The following is a 15426-nucleotide window of genomic DNA, read 5'->3' as shown; positions in this document are numbered from 1 at the left end:
GACAGGAAAGTTTTTAACTCAAAGTTCTATTATTACACCAAAGATGGCGAAGTGGACGGTTCTTCAAGAGCTGAAAGAAAATATAAAATTCTTTCAGGGAGGTGGTGGTAGGCAATGAACTTTGATAAATTGAGATAGAGTAGAAATTTACCGAAAACAGCAGATAAAAACCTGTTCATATATAAGTTCAGACGGAACAGGATTATAACGGAACTACCACTGGAATTTAACACAGATGGAGAAAGTGAACAGACGAAACGATGTTAATGAAAGAAGAGTAATAAATTCGTTCGTGCTAAAGTTCATGAACATAAGCTGTACTGATACAGTATGAGCACGGGTAAAGCACCAGAAGCATTTCGGTAATATTAAACGATGGAATCGATATAACGCTCATTTACTTCTTTGTTAACGGATGTATTAGTTTGGATTCAAAATTATACTTTGGAGAGTTAAGGCAAAAATAACTTTGAAGATGCTATTAAAAGTAAAGCTGACAAAGATGAACTTTGACAGCAACGAACCAAAGTTTTGAATCTTCATAACACCATATCGTTCGATATTTAATTCACTTCAGGCTAATTAAATAGTAAGCTGACAACGAACCATACACGATGAATCCTTCACTACTGTTAGAGCAGCGACCATAATAATTGAACTAATACCCTTTGGTTCAAGTCACCTTTTAGAGAATCCAAGTTACAAGCGTAACAAAGATACACTAACTCCTCAATAACAAATGTATGAATTATCGAAGGTGCATGTCAGGAAACTTTGAAACACGAATGGAACTACAGCAATCGTTAAATAAGAAGCAGCATAAAAGAAACATACACATAAATCCTTCTCAACTGTTAGAGCAGACGACTCAATATTGAACTATTACCCTCGGTTCAAAGTTGCACCTTCAAAGAGATCGAGTTACCAAGCAGTACAAAAGATACGGTTCTTAACAATTTCAGAATAAAACTATTGCCAGGAACAATTAGACTCAATTATGGCCAGACCAAACTTTGAACGCTACAAAAACTACCCATCAATTGTTAAAAGTCTAAAGCCGACAAAAGAACAATAACACATGGAAGAATTTCAAACAAATCCAAGATTAAAAAATTGAATGCATACATTGAAGAAGTAACAAAACAGGAAGAACGGAACACCTATTAGATTGAACAAAATTATATTACTAATCCTCATCTTATATCCTAATGGTTATAATAACAACATCATTAAATATTAGGAGCATGGACAATGAGATTATAATAAATCGGGGTTAACACATGAACTTTTCAAACAATGAAGGACCTTCAGGTTCTTTGAAACCATATATCCTATAGCTCATATTTATACGCAATACTCAACAAATCCAGCAGAGTTGTTCTATAGATTTTGGACGTGGCAGCGATTGTAGATAAATTCTTATCTGTGCTAACTCTTCAATCAACACAGCACATTGCCTCAAAGAAAGATTTAAAGAAGCAAATTACTGCGCACATCATTTACAGAAACGACAACTTTTCTGGCGACCATAGCCATCATTAAGAGACCACCCATTAATACCAACTCAGAATATACAAGCTGGCAATGACAGTTTAATATCTCCATCTCATAACAATTCAGCAAAACAAACTTTTTCGACCAACTGAACAGAGGAGAAATCATCTCAAAACATACTTCCACCAACACAATCACAACAGGCTCGGGTGAGAATTAATGCCCGATTTGTGGACTGATATTCGCGATGGATATAGAGTGTTCAATGAACGCGCATTGAGCCTAGAATAAAATCTTTACACTTTACCATAAATGCAGCTGAAAGAAGTAGAGGATAGTGAAACAAACATCCCATAGGAGTCTTTTCACAGACAATATCAAATGAAGCTGCAAAGAAGTGGAGGATGTACTAAACCAGAGGCTTGAAGTGAAAAGGATATTAATATGACAAAAATGCATTCGTCACCACTCAAAACACAAAAATTAAACCCTTACCGGACTACTTATATTACAATTTCGAGCTCCGACGCATCCTGACGATACAAATTGACACCTCTTTCATTCAGAGTAAGAAAGAAGAAAAGCCACCATTCCTCATCTTCATTAAATGTTAAACACTCGCAAGAGCATATGCATACCAGAAAAAATAAGGAATCGTATAATGTTAAGAAGTTGTTTACAAAAGTTTTGTAAGCAGAACAATACCCAAGTACTTTAAGCATCGACCAGACAAGTGCATACGCTCGTGAGCAATGAAATCACAGATTTTCTCATTAAGCATATAACATAACCTCACTACAACTCTGAAGAACCATAACCATAACACTACTCGGCATTCAGTAAAACCGATTCAAAGAACGCTCAGAGATTTAAACAACCAAGAGCGAAGATTTACCGAGAAAGAACAATGAAACATTTCTCTCGTAGAAGTATATAATTCCTCCAACAATTCTACAACAGGACATACACCCAGAATTCAATGACAACACAAGGAAGAAGAAAAGTATATACAAAAGAAACGAAGTCAAACACAAAAAATATCAGAAAGTTCATACACAATTACCCTCATTCCTGTTACAAACAGTTGGTAGTTGCTTGACGAACAAAACCGTTGACAAAGAAACGTTTTATGGTTAAAGTAGAAACTATATATATCAGTAGATCTAAGCTAAAGTAAGGGATATCTGTATAGAAAGCTGTGAACGGAATCCATTGACGTTTTATTCTCACGTCATTAATTAGGTCGAAGATTAGTCAATTGGAAACTTGCTGAAACCATTGACGAAAGCAAAGCGAGAGTAGGTATATGAAATACTTGACTACAACATAACGATACACTTAAAGTAAGAATGAGGAGGGCGTCTGAAGATGTATATACCATCTAAAAGATAGCTTGAGAGAGTCGAAGCCAACACATCTGGGACCATTAGAGCGGGCAGTACTGGAAGATAAAAACTAAGCCAGAAAGAATAAGAAAATTCTTCTAAACTTTTATGCATTAGATGTAAATCAGACATGAATGATGTAACAGTCATTGATATCATTAATCAGGTAACATTTATTTACACCCAAAATAAAATTTTTGAGGTGAAGAAGGTGTGAAAGATATCACCTCTTTTTTCACCTGTTGTTGCACCCCGGAATTTCATGGAACGTTCTTTAAGATAGAAAAATAAAGTTAGTTTGTATTTTTATTTATTTTTTCTATTTTGTATAAAAAGATATGATTTCACACAATCGGCACAACAACAATTCAAGCCGCAACGCAGGACTCTGCCACAACAGCACCACACTCGTTAGTCATTGAATCCTACGGTTCAATGTTTGTAGAGAGATTTGAAAAGGCTTGTATTCCTTCTTCACATATACTTTTGGAAACAGAAATCCAGAAGATAAAGCAAGAACTGTTTTAACAAGTAATTTAGCTGTACCGCACAGGATGAAGAAAATGAAGAATATCCTTATATCTTGACATTTGCAGATCATTATTGACATTTACCAAATTGCCTGAATCCCAACAACAAAAGCTCACATATTCATGAATTCGATGAAATAGAAGTGAAACAACTTGACTCAGTAGAATAAAGAGTTCCTACGAAAGGTTAAATTATGTGAGTTTTCTAAGGATATCATTAGCAACCATAAAGTTATGGACAAGATTGGCGAGCCATTGGTTTATAAAAAATTATCGGACCCGTTACAAATCCGAAGAATTTAAGACATACCGATAACTTTGTTTCATTAGTAGGCAAAATGTGAAATATGGCAGATAAGAGATAAGATAGAAGAGATAGCAGTATGGAATGAAAGATAAAAACCAGCAGCTGTTTGCGTTTAAAGAAAACCATTGACGCGCTTAGTTGTATTGCTAGCTTGTGTTATTTCAATGATTAACAGCAAAATGAATCACAAATTTTTAAATGTAAAGCAGCATGAGAAATATAACTACGTCAGTCAAAGAGATAGAGAAGGAAGCAAACGGACTATGACAGACTCTTTAAAGAAAGAAAATGCAGAAAGCCAGCAGAAGAATGAAAATGGATATGTTTACATTTCTTATTAAAAACTATCCAACAGCAGAAATTTCCTTCTGTCTGACGTCAAGAAGACAATATAAAGAGACTTTCGGCATGATTAAAACATATCGATGTACTAAAAGAAGAAATAGAAGCTACGAATTGTTTAAGGATTTCAAATATTACATCGACAATTTCATGTAAAAACGCTTGTGAAAAAAGAGTGAAAAAACAGGTGGAAAAAGAGGTGAAATTCTCACTCTTGCACTCGTAAACATTATTTTGCTGAAAAAATGACCAAATTTCATGAATTTTATAAAGATAAAAATAGAAGGTTAGTTTTAATTTTATATTTATCCTTTGGTTTATCTTGTATGTCCAAAAAGAAACAGTAATGTCAACTCAGAGAATACAACACTTGCTTAATCGTTCATGGAGCCATAATACTAAAGAATATGAAATCATACAGTATAAACAAATACAGTTACGCTCATTCGTTCAGGTTCTAAAGACGATGATAGTACTCGAAATGCGAAAGTATAAATGACATCGCTGCTATATTCTAACAAAGCAAGGCATATTATTGGTTTTAAAACCAAAGACAAAAGAACTTTTAGAAGATTTCCTCATATGATTGCATTCCCTCGGAAATACCGGGGAAGAGATTCCGTTATGAAAATCGCAAGAATTTGGGTACACTCCTGGTTTGAGAAGGGTTATTATGTTCAATTAGACTTTTAAGTAAATACATGTAGCAAGTGCTGGGCTTCACCTCGTTATGTTGTTATTTTCTGTGTTAGCCATGAACTAGCTATAAACGCAAACTGGAGAAGGTGAGAGATGGAAATTAAGAAACTTCATAGCAAAGAAATGAAGTCAATTGAATCATAGACAAAGCATACAGCAATAAAGAATTACCACGTTTCCAGAGTATCAAAGAAGAAAAGATATGAAAGTTATGATTTTACTTAAGAGTTGGAAAATGAAGGAAGATAAGAGAATTTATGTTATCGTCTACAATTTAAGTCAGAAGAAACATACAAGAGCCTTTTATGCACTTAGCAATAAGATATATAATACTGGACAGAAATGGTTCTATCGACGAAAACTTACGCGATTTCAATTGACACCGACAACTGAAGCCAAATAAAGGAAATTGTCAAAAATACTCTTCTCAAACACACCCACTGAAATAGCAAGAGTTGCACAGAAATACTTACCATTCAAAGAAGACCTTAACAATTACATGAAGAACCGCGATAAAGAATTATAACACAAGACATTTCGATGAACCTTCAAGTAGGGGAATGAATATTTAAATTCGATTGGTTTGTGTGGGTGTTGACCGGTTACGGACTATGCGAGAAAACCATAGTAAAACAAAAACACTCGTCAAGTTTTATTTGTTTTTACCACTTTACACTATTTCATCCATGAACGCTCAATGTCGATCATTACATCGACGAGACGAAATGCTGTGATCTGATACGTCAAGTTGTATTTATGCTTGTTAGCCACTTTATTGTTTCCATAAGACCGCCTCTTACTGTCGGATCATGAAATCGACGAAGAGGATTTCTGGGCATCGTTCAAGTTTATTTTTGTTTTTACCATTATAGTGTTTCCATATAAACCGCTCCATGGTGCGATCCATAATCGCCGAAGAGAATCGTGCTTTCTCATATACGTCAAGTTAGTGTGAGTTAAAGTGCCCCGTACATCCCTGATATATTCCTCTCCTACAGACATCGTGAAACTAGTTAACGTAAACATTTGTTTCCCGAGGACATGTTGTCAAATCTGTCATTGTTGTCATCAATTTTTAAAGAAGTTAATGAACCTGTGACATGTGATCGCGCCTAATAGAACCCATCCATTTATATCAAAAATAAATTTCTTATAAAGTTAAGCGGCTCTATTTCTTCAACATTCACTTCTTAGTCAAACATGTCAATAGAAGCTTCTTAACCTTGGTAAGAATATTTATTTCTGTAGTTGGTTTTATTTTGTCAAGGAACATGTTTTTCAATACTAACTTTCATTTGGTACTGTCCATTTGAGTTTTCTTAAATATTCATCCCTTCTCAGTTCATTGTCTGCAAAGTAAGTTTTTATGACATTTTGCAAACTTTCGTTTGCAAGGTCATGTACAATAGGTTCTCTTCCTTCTCTATCCCTAACTTTTTTCTAAACTCTTCACCAAATATACCATCTTTATGGTTCTGTGTAGTTCTTTGAGATAAATGTTCTAGAACGTCAGGTGTTATATTTCCATCAGCCATGTTCATTTCATACTGGTTCAAAATATCTGCATGTTTCATATCTTTCAATGGCATTAAAGCCGCGCTGAAAATACCAGCTATATCTGGTTCACCATTCACTTCCATTGCGTCTACAACTTCTTGGAATTGAGGTTGTAAGTTTATGAACCACCTATCCGGGTTAGCTTTATGACCCCATCTCATTGTAGTTCCATAGTCTGCAGAAACAAAAGTAGGTTTGTTTCCATCTTGGTTAGGTTCTGAATGAACTTTAAACAATGTTTCATTTCTATATGTTTTGTTGAAATTTAACCTTTTATTTTCACCGAGTTCAGCCAAAGATTGAACGTTATATGGTCGTAAGTAAAAAGGGTTATTGTATTTGCGTACATTTTCTTTCAGTACTTCCATTCTATGCTGAATATTTTCATCTGGTGTTGGAGTCTTTTGTATGTCGGCAAACATTTTTCGATATTCTTCTACTATGTCAGCCGAATTTTTCTTAGACTCTTGGAAAGATTCCATATTCACCTCATACTCTTGTTGAGGGTCAAGATTTTTCGGCTGTTCCAAATCTTCATCTAGTTCTGTGAAGTTAGTTTCCAAAGGAGGGACTTGTTCGTTTCCTTCAGGCTCTTCTAGCTGTTGTTGCTGAACTATTTCTTCCATGTCTGGTTGTATCTGAACTTCTTCCTGTGGAGTTTCTTGTACCTCATCTGCTGGCATTTCATATATTCCGAGACCGTTTTTAACAAGTTCCCTATCTAAGTCATCCGGACTCATAAACCTTCTTCTTTCGTTCCGTCTCTATTTTTTACGCGTTTCATGAAGAGAGTTGAATTGTCATTTAGCTCTGACACCAAATATCTCGGAGTAAATTCAGTCATGTCATTTGGATGATATGCTATTAAATCATATCCCTTAGCGAGCTTGTATTTTCCAGGTTTGAAATTATATCCCATTTGGTGCTGAGCCATAAAGCTAAATAGGTTCGGTCAGTATTTCCTTCCTTGAACTTTCTAATAGCTTCTTTATATCTGTCACTAAAGTCAAGAGTATCTGAGTAACCATAATCTTCCTTTAGCATTTTTAAGAATTCTTGGTTTCCTTGTTCTCTACTTCTTTTATGTCCTTGCTCTGTTTGTGGTTGTTGTTGTGCAGGGTTTTGAACTGTTGGTTGCTGTGCTGGTTGTGGAGGTGGTTGTTGTGCTGGTTGTTGTTGTTGTGCTGGATTTTGAACTGTTGGTTGTTGTGTTGGTTTTGGTGCATGCTTGTGTCTGTGTCCATGTGACGATGTAAATGTTTTAGGTAGTCCTGGTGCAGGTGCTTCTCTTGGAGGGTTTGGTGGTATATAAGTTCCACCAGCTGGCACATATGTTCCATCTGCAGCATAATGTCCTACCTGACTTTTCGTTTTTAAGAAAGCATTTACTAGGTCTGTTTTGGTCTGTTGTAACTCTTTTTCTTGACTTTCCACAACAGTTGCTCTAACGGCGTCATAGGCACTTTGAACTGCCTGTCTCGTTGCTGCATCTGTTATTTTCGTCATATTTTGTGCTACTTCTCTTAACTCGTTGTCGAAACCTTCAGACTTCAGTTTCTTTCCAGATGAGAAGTCGTTCACTAGTTTCACCTTACTATGAAGAGCTTCGAAGGCGTTCTTAAAGTCAGCATTCATTAAAGCTTCATTTGAACTGTCTTCATCCGCTTGTATTTTTTGTCCTTATTGACCCTATAAGTTGGGCTGCTTTAGCGTTGGCTTGGGCATCTAACCAGTCATTGTTAGCTTTTATATATTCTGCGCTTTTCATTGCCTTTTGCATGGCTGCGTCGTTATTTTTACTTTCTTGTGCTAAGTTTTCATACTGTACGGTTTGGTTTTGCAACTGTAAAAGTTTTTCTGCCTTTACATTTGCTTCAACTTCTTTTTTATACTCATCGCTATCCATATATGTCTTCAGGGCTTTTTGTTTTATCTCTTCATCTTTCAGTACTTTATATCGAGTAGTATGGTTTTTCAAATTTATGACATCTTGTTCCATTTTTGCTACTTCTGTTGCTTTTTCTGACACTTTTTTCGCATATTCCTCTGTACTTAGTTCTTTCAGTTGTTCTTCTTTCTTCTTTTTCTCTACGTTTAACTCATTGAGTTTCTTTGTGTGTCTGTCATATTCTAGTTTCTTTTCGTTTTCACCTATTTGCTTCTGTATGTCTATGTTTGACTTTTTGACATCTGATATTTGATTTTTGAGTAAACTCAAATTCATTTGACTTTGAGGGTTATATGCTGTTCCGTCTGCAGCTCCACCATAGCCTGCCATTTTCGCTAAAAGTGCCGCTCTTAAACCTCCACTCTGTGCACCAAGAACTCGGTTTAAAAGCATAGGATTGCTTGACATTTGTTGCAACATAGTGGGGTCATTCAGCATTTGTTGTTGCAACTGTTGTTGTGGTGTTAGTTTTTACTATTGGATGTTTCAATGCTCTCTTCCTCTTACGTATATTCTTACGTAGCTTACGTGGCATTTTAAGTGAAGTTAAAAAGCGGCTTTTGACAGATGTTTATATGACACTTTTTGTTCAGCACAAAAAACTACTCGGTCAAAGTGTTGTCAGTTTTGTAAAATAACCGTCCTATCTCATTCTATAAGGGGAAAAGGCTTCTCAAAGTATACTTCCTTGGAACGCCTGTAACTTTTCCTGTAGCGACGATAGACCCTTACTTGTCCGGACAAAGTTATACTATTTTGAGTGCTCTACAAAAAAGTCAACGGCGACGACTCTCAAAACCGTTGTGTAAAAAGTTTTACCGTTGGACAAAAAAGTATATATAGAAAACAAAAAACGTTTATAGTTCATTCAATATTTGAGATGGAACGGTTTGCCAACGGAGACTTTTCAATAAAATAAAAAAAATAGAGGGGTTACCGTTGACGAAAACGGTTTATTTTAAACTTTTCTATGAGTAGTCCGAAAAAAACAGTTTATTTTGTCTAATGGAAGCCAACATTAACAATTCTCAACCGCTAACCAAAGCCAAAGCCCCACAACCTCCAAGAACTGGCACAGCTGTTAGAATAACCACCAAAAAGTCTAACAGCGAATTAAGAGAAATTCTTCAACAAATTTGCTCTAAATATCTCAAAGACGCCGAAGAAAACACACAACCAGACGCTACATACAATACTCAGTTCTGTGAAGTTCTGAACAAAGCAATTGCTAGTTCAATTGAACTTACTAAGACAATTCCAAGTCCAATTGAGCTTAGCGATGTCTTAGTTCAGTATTTTCCAACATTTACTAAGCTTATAATGTTGAGAACTTTATACCAAGTTCGTCAAAATCTTCCTCGTTACATGCAACGGTCATTCGACAAGAGAATTGCCGAATTCCAAGTCTTTAGTTACGGATATGACGAAGATGAATACATTGACGAGTTCGGAGACAACTGTACAAAATGGTTTGAATGCTATACGACAACACAATTTGAATTCGACTTTCTCGAATTCAACGCAGCAACCATTCATATCATTGCTCTTTACCTTTCCGAACAACAACAAGACCTCGCAGATGGAGATGTTGTTACTGTCGTCATGGAAACTCCTGAACAATTCGGAAAAAAGAAGTCTCTAATTGCCAAATTCGTTCCAGGACATCAGCTTTTCCAACGCACAGAAGTCTTCTGTATTCCTGGAACTAAGTTCTTTGTCAGGAGCGAACTCAAACAAAGATATAATGTGTCATTCAATTACACATTATATAATGTTTTCGACCCAGAAGAAGGCTTCTTCCCAGAAGCAATGGAGGAAGAAGAAGAAGAGGAGGAAATACAAGACTCTATCCAAGAAGAGTCCTCCGAATTCACACCAGAAGACTAACAATTTTCCGAATAAAAACTTCATTTTATACTAAACATCTTCGGGGCTAGAAGGGGCGCAGCCCCTGGAAGCCCCAATACCTTTTTTTTTCATTTACTCAAATATATCAAAAGTTTTATTTTTATATATAAAGATAACTACTTTTAAAAAAAATACCCTATATATTTTGCCATGTAAACTATTTTGCCATGTAAACTTGTCACTTTTATCAGAAGTGAAGTGAACCGAATTTTCATGCACAACACCATTCTTTCATAACATAACATTCTGGGGCAGAGTCGACATAAATGACTAAACGTTTCAAATTCTCGACTGCTTTGTTATAGTCTCGAAATGGACACATATTTCTGAACGCTTGGAAGTCATAAAAATCTGAAACATCTATTCTGTACATTTTTATAAAAATAAAAAAAAATATTTTTTTATTCTTGAGCTATTTGTTGTTCTTGAGCTATTTGTTGCATTTGTTGTTCTTGAGCTATTTGTTGTTGAAGTTGTTCTTGTAATACAATACTTTCACCAGTTGCATCTTCCAATTCGAAACTTTCTGCCGTCATTGACAAATACATAGGACATAAAAGTTTTACAGGAACAAAGTTTGCGTCAACTAAGGTTAAGTTTATGTTTGCTAAAGTGTTTGAGTTTACTAAAGCTGAAAACTCTGCATTCGAATGAACAATAGGCAAACCAGCAGAGAATGTGTTATTTATACGCATAAGTATCTTTTGGTCATAGTAGTTTCTGTCGACATTCGAATAACACTTTGAACCTAAGTTTGAAACAATATATAAAATAGGTGTACTTAAAGTCAATGGAATAGACATTCCTTGTATGACACCTTTTCCTGTTATAGGAAACTGTTGGTAGTAAAAACCAGATATAAGTTTTGTATTATAGCTCATATTGTTTATAGTAAACTCAGTCGGACATCCAAACATAATGAAACCTGCTCTAGTTGCAGCACATGTTACACCCGTACTTAAAGTATTAAATAAGTCAACAAAACCTGTTGGTGGTATATCTGAGTAAGTATAGGGTGTCCAAAGGTGTGTTTAGCACAAACCTGAATACTGCGAATAGAAATAAACAAGTTACATATATATAAAGTTTATTTAAATATAATCACCATTGGATTCAATCACGCGTTCGCAGCGATCGATCCAGGCTTGAAAGACACGCTTTAAATCATCATGAGAAAATTGCTCAAATTGCTCTCTTACAAAATTTTCAAGATCATCTGGACTCGCGAATTCGCGTCCTTCAGCTCTCTTTTTTAGCGTGCCGAATAAATAAAAGTCAGAGGGTGCAATATCAGGTGAATAAATTGGGTTTGGAATAACTTTGACATTGTTTTCCACCAAGTAATTCATTACCTTATGACTTTTGTGAACTCTTGAATTATCAAAATGAATTGCAAACTTTTGTTTTTGTTGTTTGGATTTCTCAAACTCATCAGAATTGATAATTTGAGTAAGAACATTGTCAATTAGATACTGAGCATTCATCGTATTAGGTTTTTGAAGAATATCAATTGCGATGATGCCATTCACGCCCCAAAAAACCGACAACATCATCATTGGTGTGTCAATTTTTTTCTTCGGGAATGTTTGCGGATTTTCATCCTTCGGGATCCACATGATTTTGGCTTCTGTTGCATATTGAAACCAAGACTCGTCCCCTGTTACTAAAAAGCGAAACTTCTTGGATTGATACGCACCCAATATAGAGAGGAGCTCTTTCGAAGATTGGACTCTAGATTTTTTTTGAACTGAATTAAGGTTGTGCGGAACCCAACGTGTATACGCTAGTTTGTAGTTCAAATAATTGTGCAGATAATAACTGACTGTTGTACGTGGTATCTTTGTCATCTCCTCTATCCTTCTGAGTGATGCTCTTGGGTCTTCATCTAGCGCTTGAAGAATTGCTTTGATTTTTCTTTGATCCGGCGATTTTTTGTTAATTTTTATGATGGGCGCCTTTTTGTTCATGAAGTGATACATCCTAACATGATACGTTACAGTGGAATAGCTAGGAGCATCCATACCGAAGCATTTTACCAATGTCTCGTAGATTTTTTTACAGTCTTTGCATTTTTTGCAAGAGCGAGGATGTTTTCTTTATGATTCATTAAAAAAATGAAAAAAATCCCGCCAAAATTTCCCGCGAAACCGCCTCTTGTCTCAAAATTCATTTTATATCCCGGCATGGCGCCAAAATACAACATACTCATCATATACATATATTCATATTTTTTATTATATATTTATAATCAGCATATATCTCCTTTAATAGTCTCATATAGAGCGCTGTGCTAAACGCACCTTTGGACACCCTATATCTTCAAAGGAGTATTTTTTACCATTCACAACAATAAAATCTTCTGGTGTCAAAAGAGCAAAACAGGCTTTAGTCGTCATTGTGTTTAAAGTTAGTTTACAATATCGTCCTTGAGGACTTTGTAAGTTTGTTGTTATAGAATTATATGACTCAGGGTTTTTAGTCGTAATAGTATAAACCACTATGTCTTCTGCCATTTACTTAGCAAATAAATTTTAATGAAATGTTGTGGTCGTCAAATATTTTTATGACGTCTGGGAAACTATACTTTAAGTTCAACGTTTCACCTCCTTTCATAACGTATATCTTGTCAATGACATTATATGAAACACCACAGCAACTAACGTCGGGTTCTATTTCTTTGATGTTTATATCGTCTGCCTCTGTCAAAAGTTTCAATAGTTCTTTCAAAACTTCATGAGGTGCAATGACATATGAGTTCACTTTTACAGGGTTGTGTTCGACCAAGTTTAACATTATACCTAAAGCTTGACAAATCTTCTCCTGAGTTTGAAGTTTGTCTTTCAGTTGTTGGTAGTCGTTTCGAATATCTGCAACAGAACTTAAGTCTCTGCTAACTTCAGGATATGTTGGTTCTTTTACAGGAACAATTGTTATACCATCTTGGTCTTCGTATGGTTTCCCCACTTCAACATCTCTGTCTTTGACATTGACAATAACACTTTGACTGTTTGTTTGAGTTGGTGAATTTAACTTCACATCTGCCACCGCCATTAAACCTTTTGAAACACTTACGCTTCTATTTTTCGGAAATGACATTTTACTTAGAATAAAAAGATGGACGTATTTGAGTATCTCTTCGAATTGAAGCAAAACAAAGTTTACACACACAAACAATACAAATACATTGACAGAATAGTTCTTTATACAAACAATGGAAAATGTTATAGAATAGCAGTCTTTGCTGAACCAAAATATTTTCATAAAGCAAAGAAAGTTGGTATAACTGAAATGGTGAAAGTTCTTGAAGCAGACAAAAATATAACTTCAAAACTTACAGATATTTCTAAAGGTAAGTTTATAATACAATATTATGTCAAAACTGGCGTACTGTCAATATTTGACGGAGAGAAGTCAGTTCAAGAACAACTTACTGACCTGCTGCCAAAATCTGCTCGATGGAAGCTGTCGTTATGCCAATCTGAGGAGCCCCAGCAGGTTTCATCGAACGAATCTTCAAAAGAGCATCTTCCGTGAAAAGTGCTATTGGTTTTGTAAACTTCTTTGCTTTCAATTCATCTGGACCGTCTCTGTCACCAGTATATTGTATTTGAACTGTACCAACAGTTGAAATACCACCCATAAAGTCTTCTGAGTCAGCAAATGGAATGCCAAGCCAAAAGTTTGAACGGTCTCCATTTGTATATTGAGTTTTTTGACTTCCTGTATGGGTCCATACTTTCACATATGGCATAATAGAACTTTGCATTTCAGGGTTAATGGTTGTTGTGAAGTTGTTGTTAAAGTTCATAGCATCTAATGTCAAGTTGTATGACCTCATATCTTCAACTGTAGAATATTCTTCTCTTGGATAATATTTGCCATCTATGTTTATATGATATTTAATACCGGGGTTGTAGAAACAAGAATAGTCATTTATAGTTCGTCTGAACAGTACAAACATAGTATCTGCATGTTTCATTGCAGTTGTTAAAGCAATATCGTTCTTGCACCTGGGTCAGCACTTTGGTTTCCAACTTCACCTGCAAAGTCTTTGACAGATATTTGGTGTATATGGAACATAAGTGGAACTGCAATATATTTGGCAGCTAAAGCATTTGAAATATCTGGGTCCAACATATAGACTGCAAGTCTGCTTTCTATTCTCTTGCATTCAAATTTTTCGCATGTGAACTTAACTGGGTCCCAAGCAGTTCCAGCAGCATTGAAATAATAGTTTACTTCAGTGTTGAAGTTTGAGAAACCAAAGTCTAAGTCAACTTTGTCTTTGCAAAAGTCGGCGAATGACGTTTTATTTGTTCCCTCTACGTCTGTAATAGTGAATGGGTCTTGTGTTGGTGCAATGACTAAGTTATTTTTGCTTGGAGTAAGTTCGATAGAAATTTTTCCTGCCCAGTTTGGCAAGTATCTTAAAAACCTGAAGATGAGGAAAGATGACAAAGGAACTCTAAGTTTCAGTTTTACTTTGGTTACTGCTGCTGCAGTTTGTCCAGAAAGGTTAACATAAACTCCTGGAACGTTAGGGTCAAGTCTTCTTATTTTCTCAATGGTGGCATACTGGTCTGTTTGTTCTCTAGCTTGTGGTTGTACTGAGTTTCTCAAAGCGAACCATTCATAGTTTGCCCATGTTACTGTTTGAACTAAGTCAGAGTTAGAATATATCTTATATCCCATGAAAACTTCTGGAGCATATTGGTATCCGACATAGAAAATTCCATTGCAACCTTTCTTGTCAGACAACTTGGCAGAAGGTTTTATTTCAATGTCTTGTTCCACGTATAAGAAAGAGTTGTCAATAGAAATAATATGAAACCTGTCGCAAGCAATATCTACTGTTGTTGAAGAACCTTCTCCAAAACTCACCTACGTTTCCATAAGAAACAGCAGTTGTATATTCGTAAGTTCCAGGAACTATTTCTGACCTTCTAATGGCATTGTCGCATTCGTTATACCATTCGGAAACATTTCCGTTCATGGCATCCAAAACTGTTGGCGTTATATTCTGAGCGGCGTACATTTTCATATGGGTAAAAATATAGAATAGTTGGATTTTATGTGTCATAATAGAACCCACTCGGACCAAGCTTTACTTCTTCCTGACTGAGTTTTTAACTCTTCTTTTCCTTCATTGCCACTACTTTCACTAGATGAAGTTACTTCTTCACTACTTTCACTTTGTCTACTCTTCTCTTCTTCTTTGGTGTCGCTTTTGGTAACTTGCCCTCTGCTTCAAGTTGT

General features: G+C 35.6%; 3 protein-coding genes and 4 pseudogenes across 7 annotated transcripts, besides 4 other annotated features; 2 read left to right on the top strand and 5 right to left on the bottom strand.

The window, feature by feature from the left end:
* Nucleotides 1-52: 52 nt before the first annotated feature.
* Nucleotides 53-15426: part of a mobile genetic element that runs on past the window's edge.
* TVAGG3_0188490 lies at nt 6225-7158 on the bottom strand (annotated as a pseudogene). Its single transcript has one exon. A coding segment is annotated over exon 1 (934 nt).
* Nucleotides 7703-8670, bottom strand: TVAGG3_0188480 (annotated as a pseudogene). The gene has a single exon. A coding segment is annotated over exon 1 (968 nt).
* On the top strand, nt 9268-9583 carry TVAGG3_0188470 (uncharacterized protein; the record flags this gene model as incomplete). Its single annotated transcript, XM_051225869.1, has 1 exon — nt 9268-9583. A coding segment is annotated over one exon (316 nt), but the record flags the coding sequence as incomplete, so codon positions are not given.
* On the top strand, nt 9865-10149 carry TVAGG3_0188460 (uncharacterized protein; the record flags this gene model as incomplete). Its single annotated transcript, XM_001294488.1, has 1 exon — nt 9865-10149. One exon carries the CDS (start codon nt 9865-9867, stop codon nt 10147-10149), a length of 285 nt encoding a protein of 94 aa, XP_001294489.1.
* Nucleotides 11182-11209: a terminal%2Cinverted (terminal inverted repeat of Mariner transposon ID:TVAGG3_0188440).
* Nucleotides 11182-12484: a mobile genetic element.
* Nucleotides 11262-12388, bottom strand: TVAGG3_0188450 (annotated as a pseudogene). Its single transcript has one exon. A coding segment is annotated over exon 1 (1127 nt).
* Nucleotides 12457-12484: a terminal%2Cinverted (terminal inverted repeat of Mariner transposon ID:TVAGG3_0188440).
* TVAGG3_0188430 (protein of unknown function, DUF4106 family) lies at nt 12688-13221 on the bottom strand (the record flags this gene model as incomplete). The annotated part of the gene is made up of 1 exon (XM_051225868.1): nt 12688-13221. One exon carries the CDS (start codon nt 13219-13221, stop codon nt 12688-12690), a length of 534 nt encoding a protein of 177 aa, XP_051110854.1.
* TVAGG3_0188420 lies at nt 14352-15205 on the bottom strand (annotated as a pseudogene). The gene has a single exon. A coding segment is annotated over exon 1 (854 nt).

This window comes from Trichomonas vaginalis, chromosome IV (genome assembly GCF_026262505.1).
Source record: "Trichomonas vaginalis G3 chromosome IV, whole genome shotgun sequence".
Lineage (NCBI taxonomy): Eukaryota > Parabasalia > Trichomonadida > Trichomonadidae > Trichomonas > Trichomonas vaginalis.
Note: the sequence above shows the minus strand (reverse complement) of the source record. Positions and strands in the feature narration are given on the sequence as shown.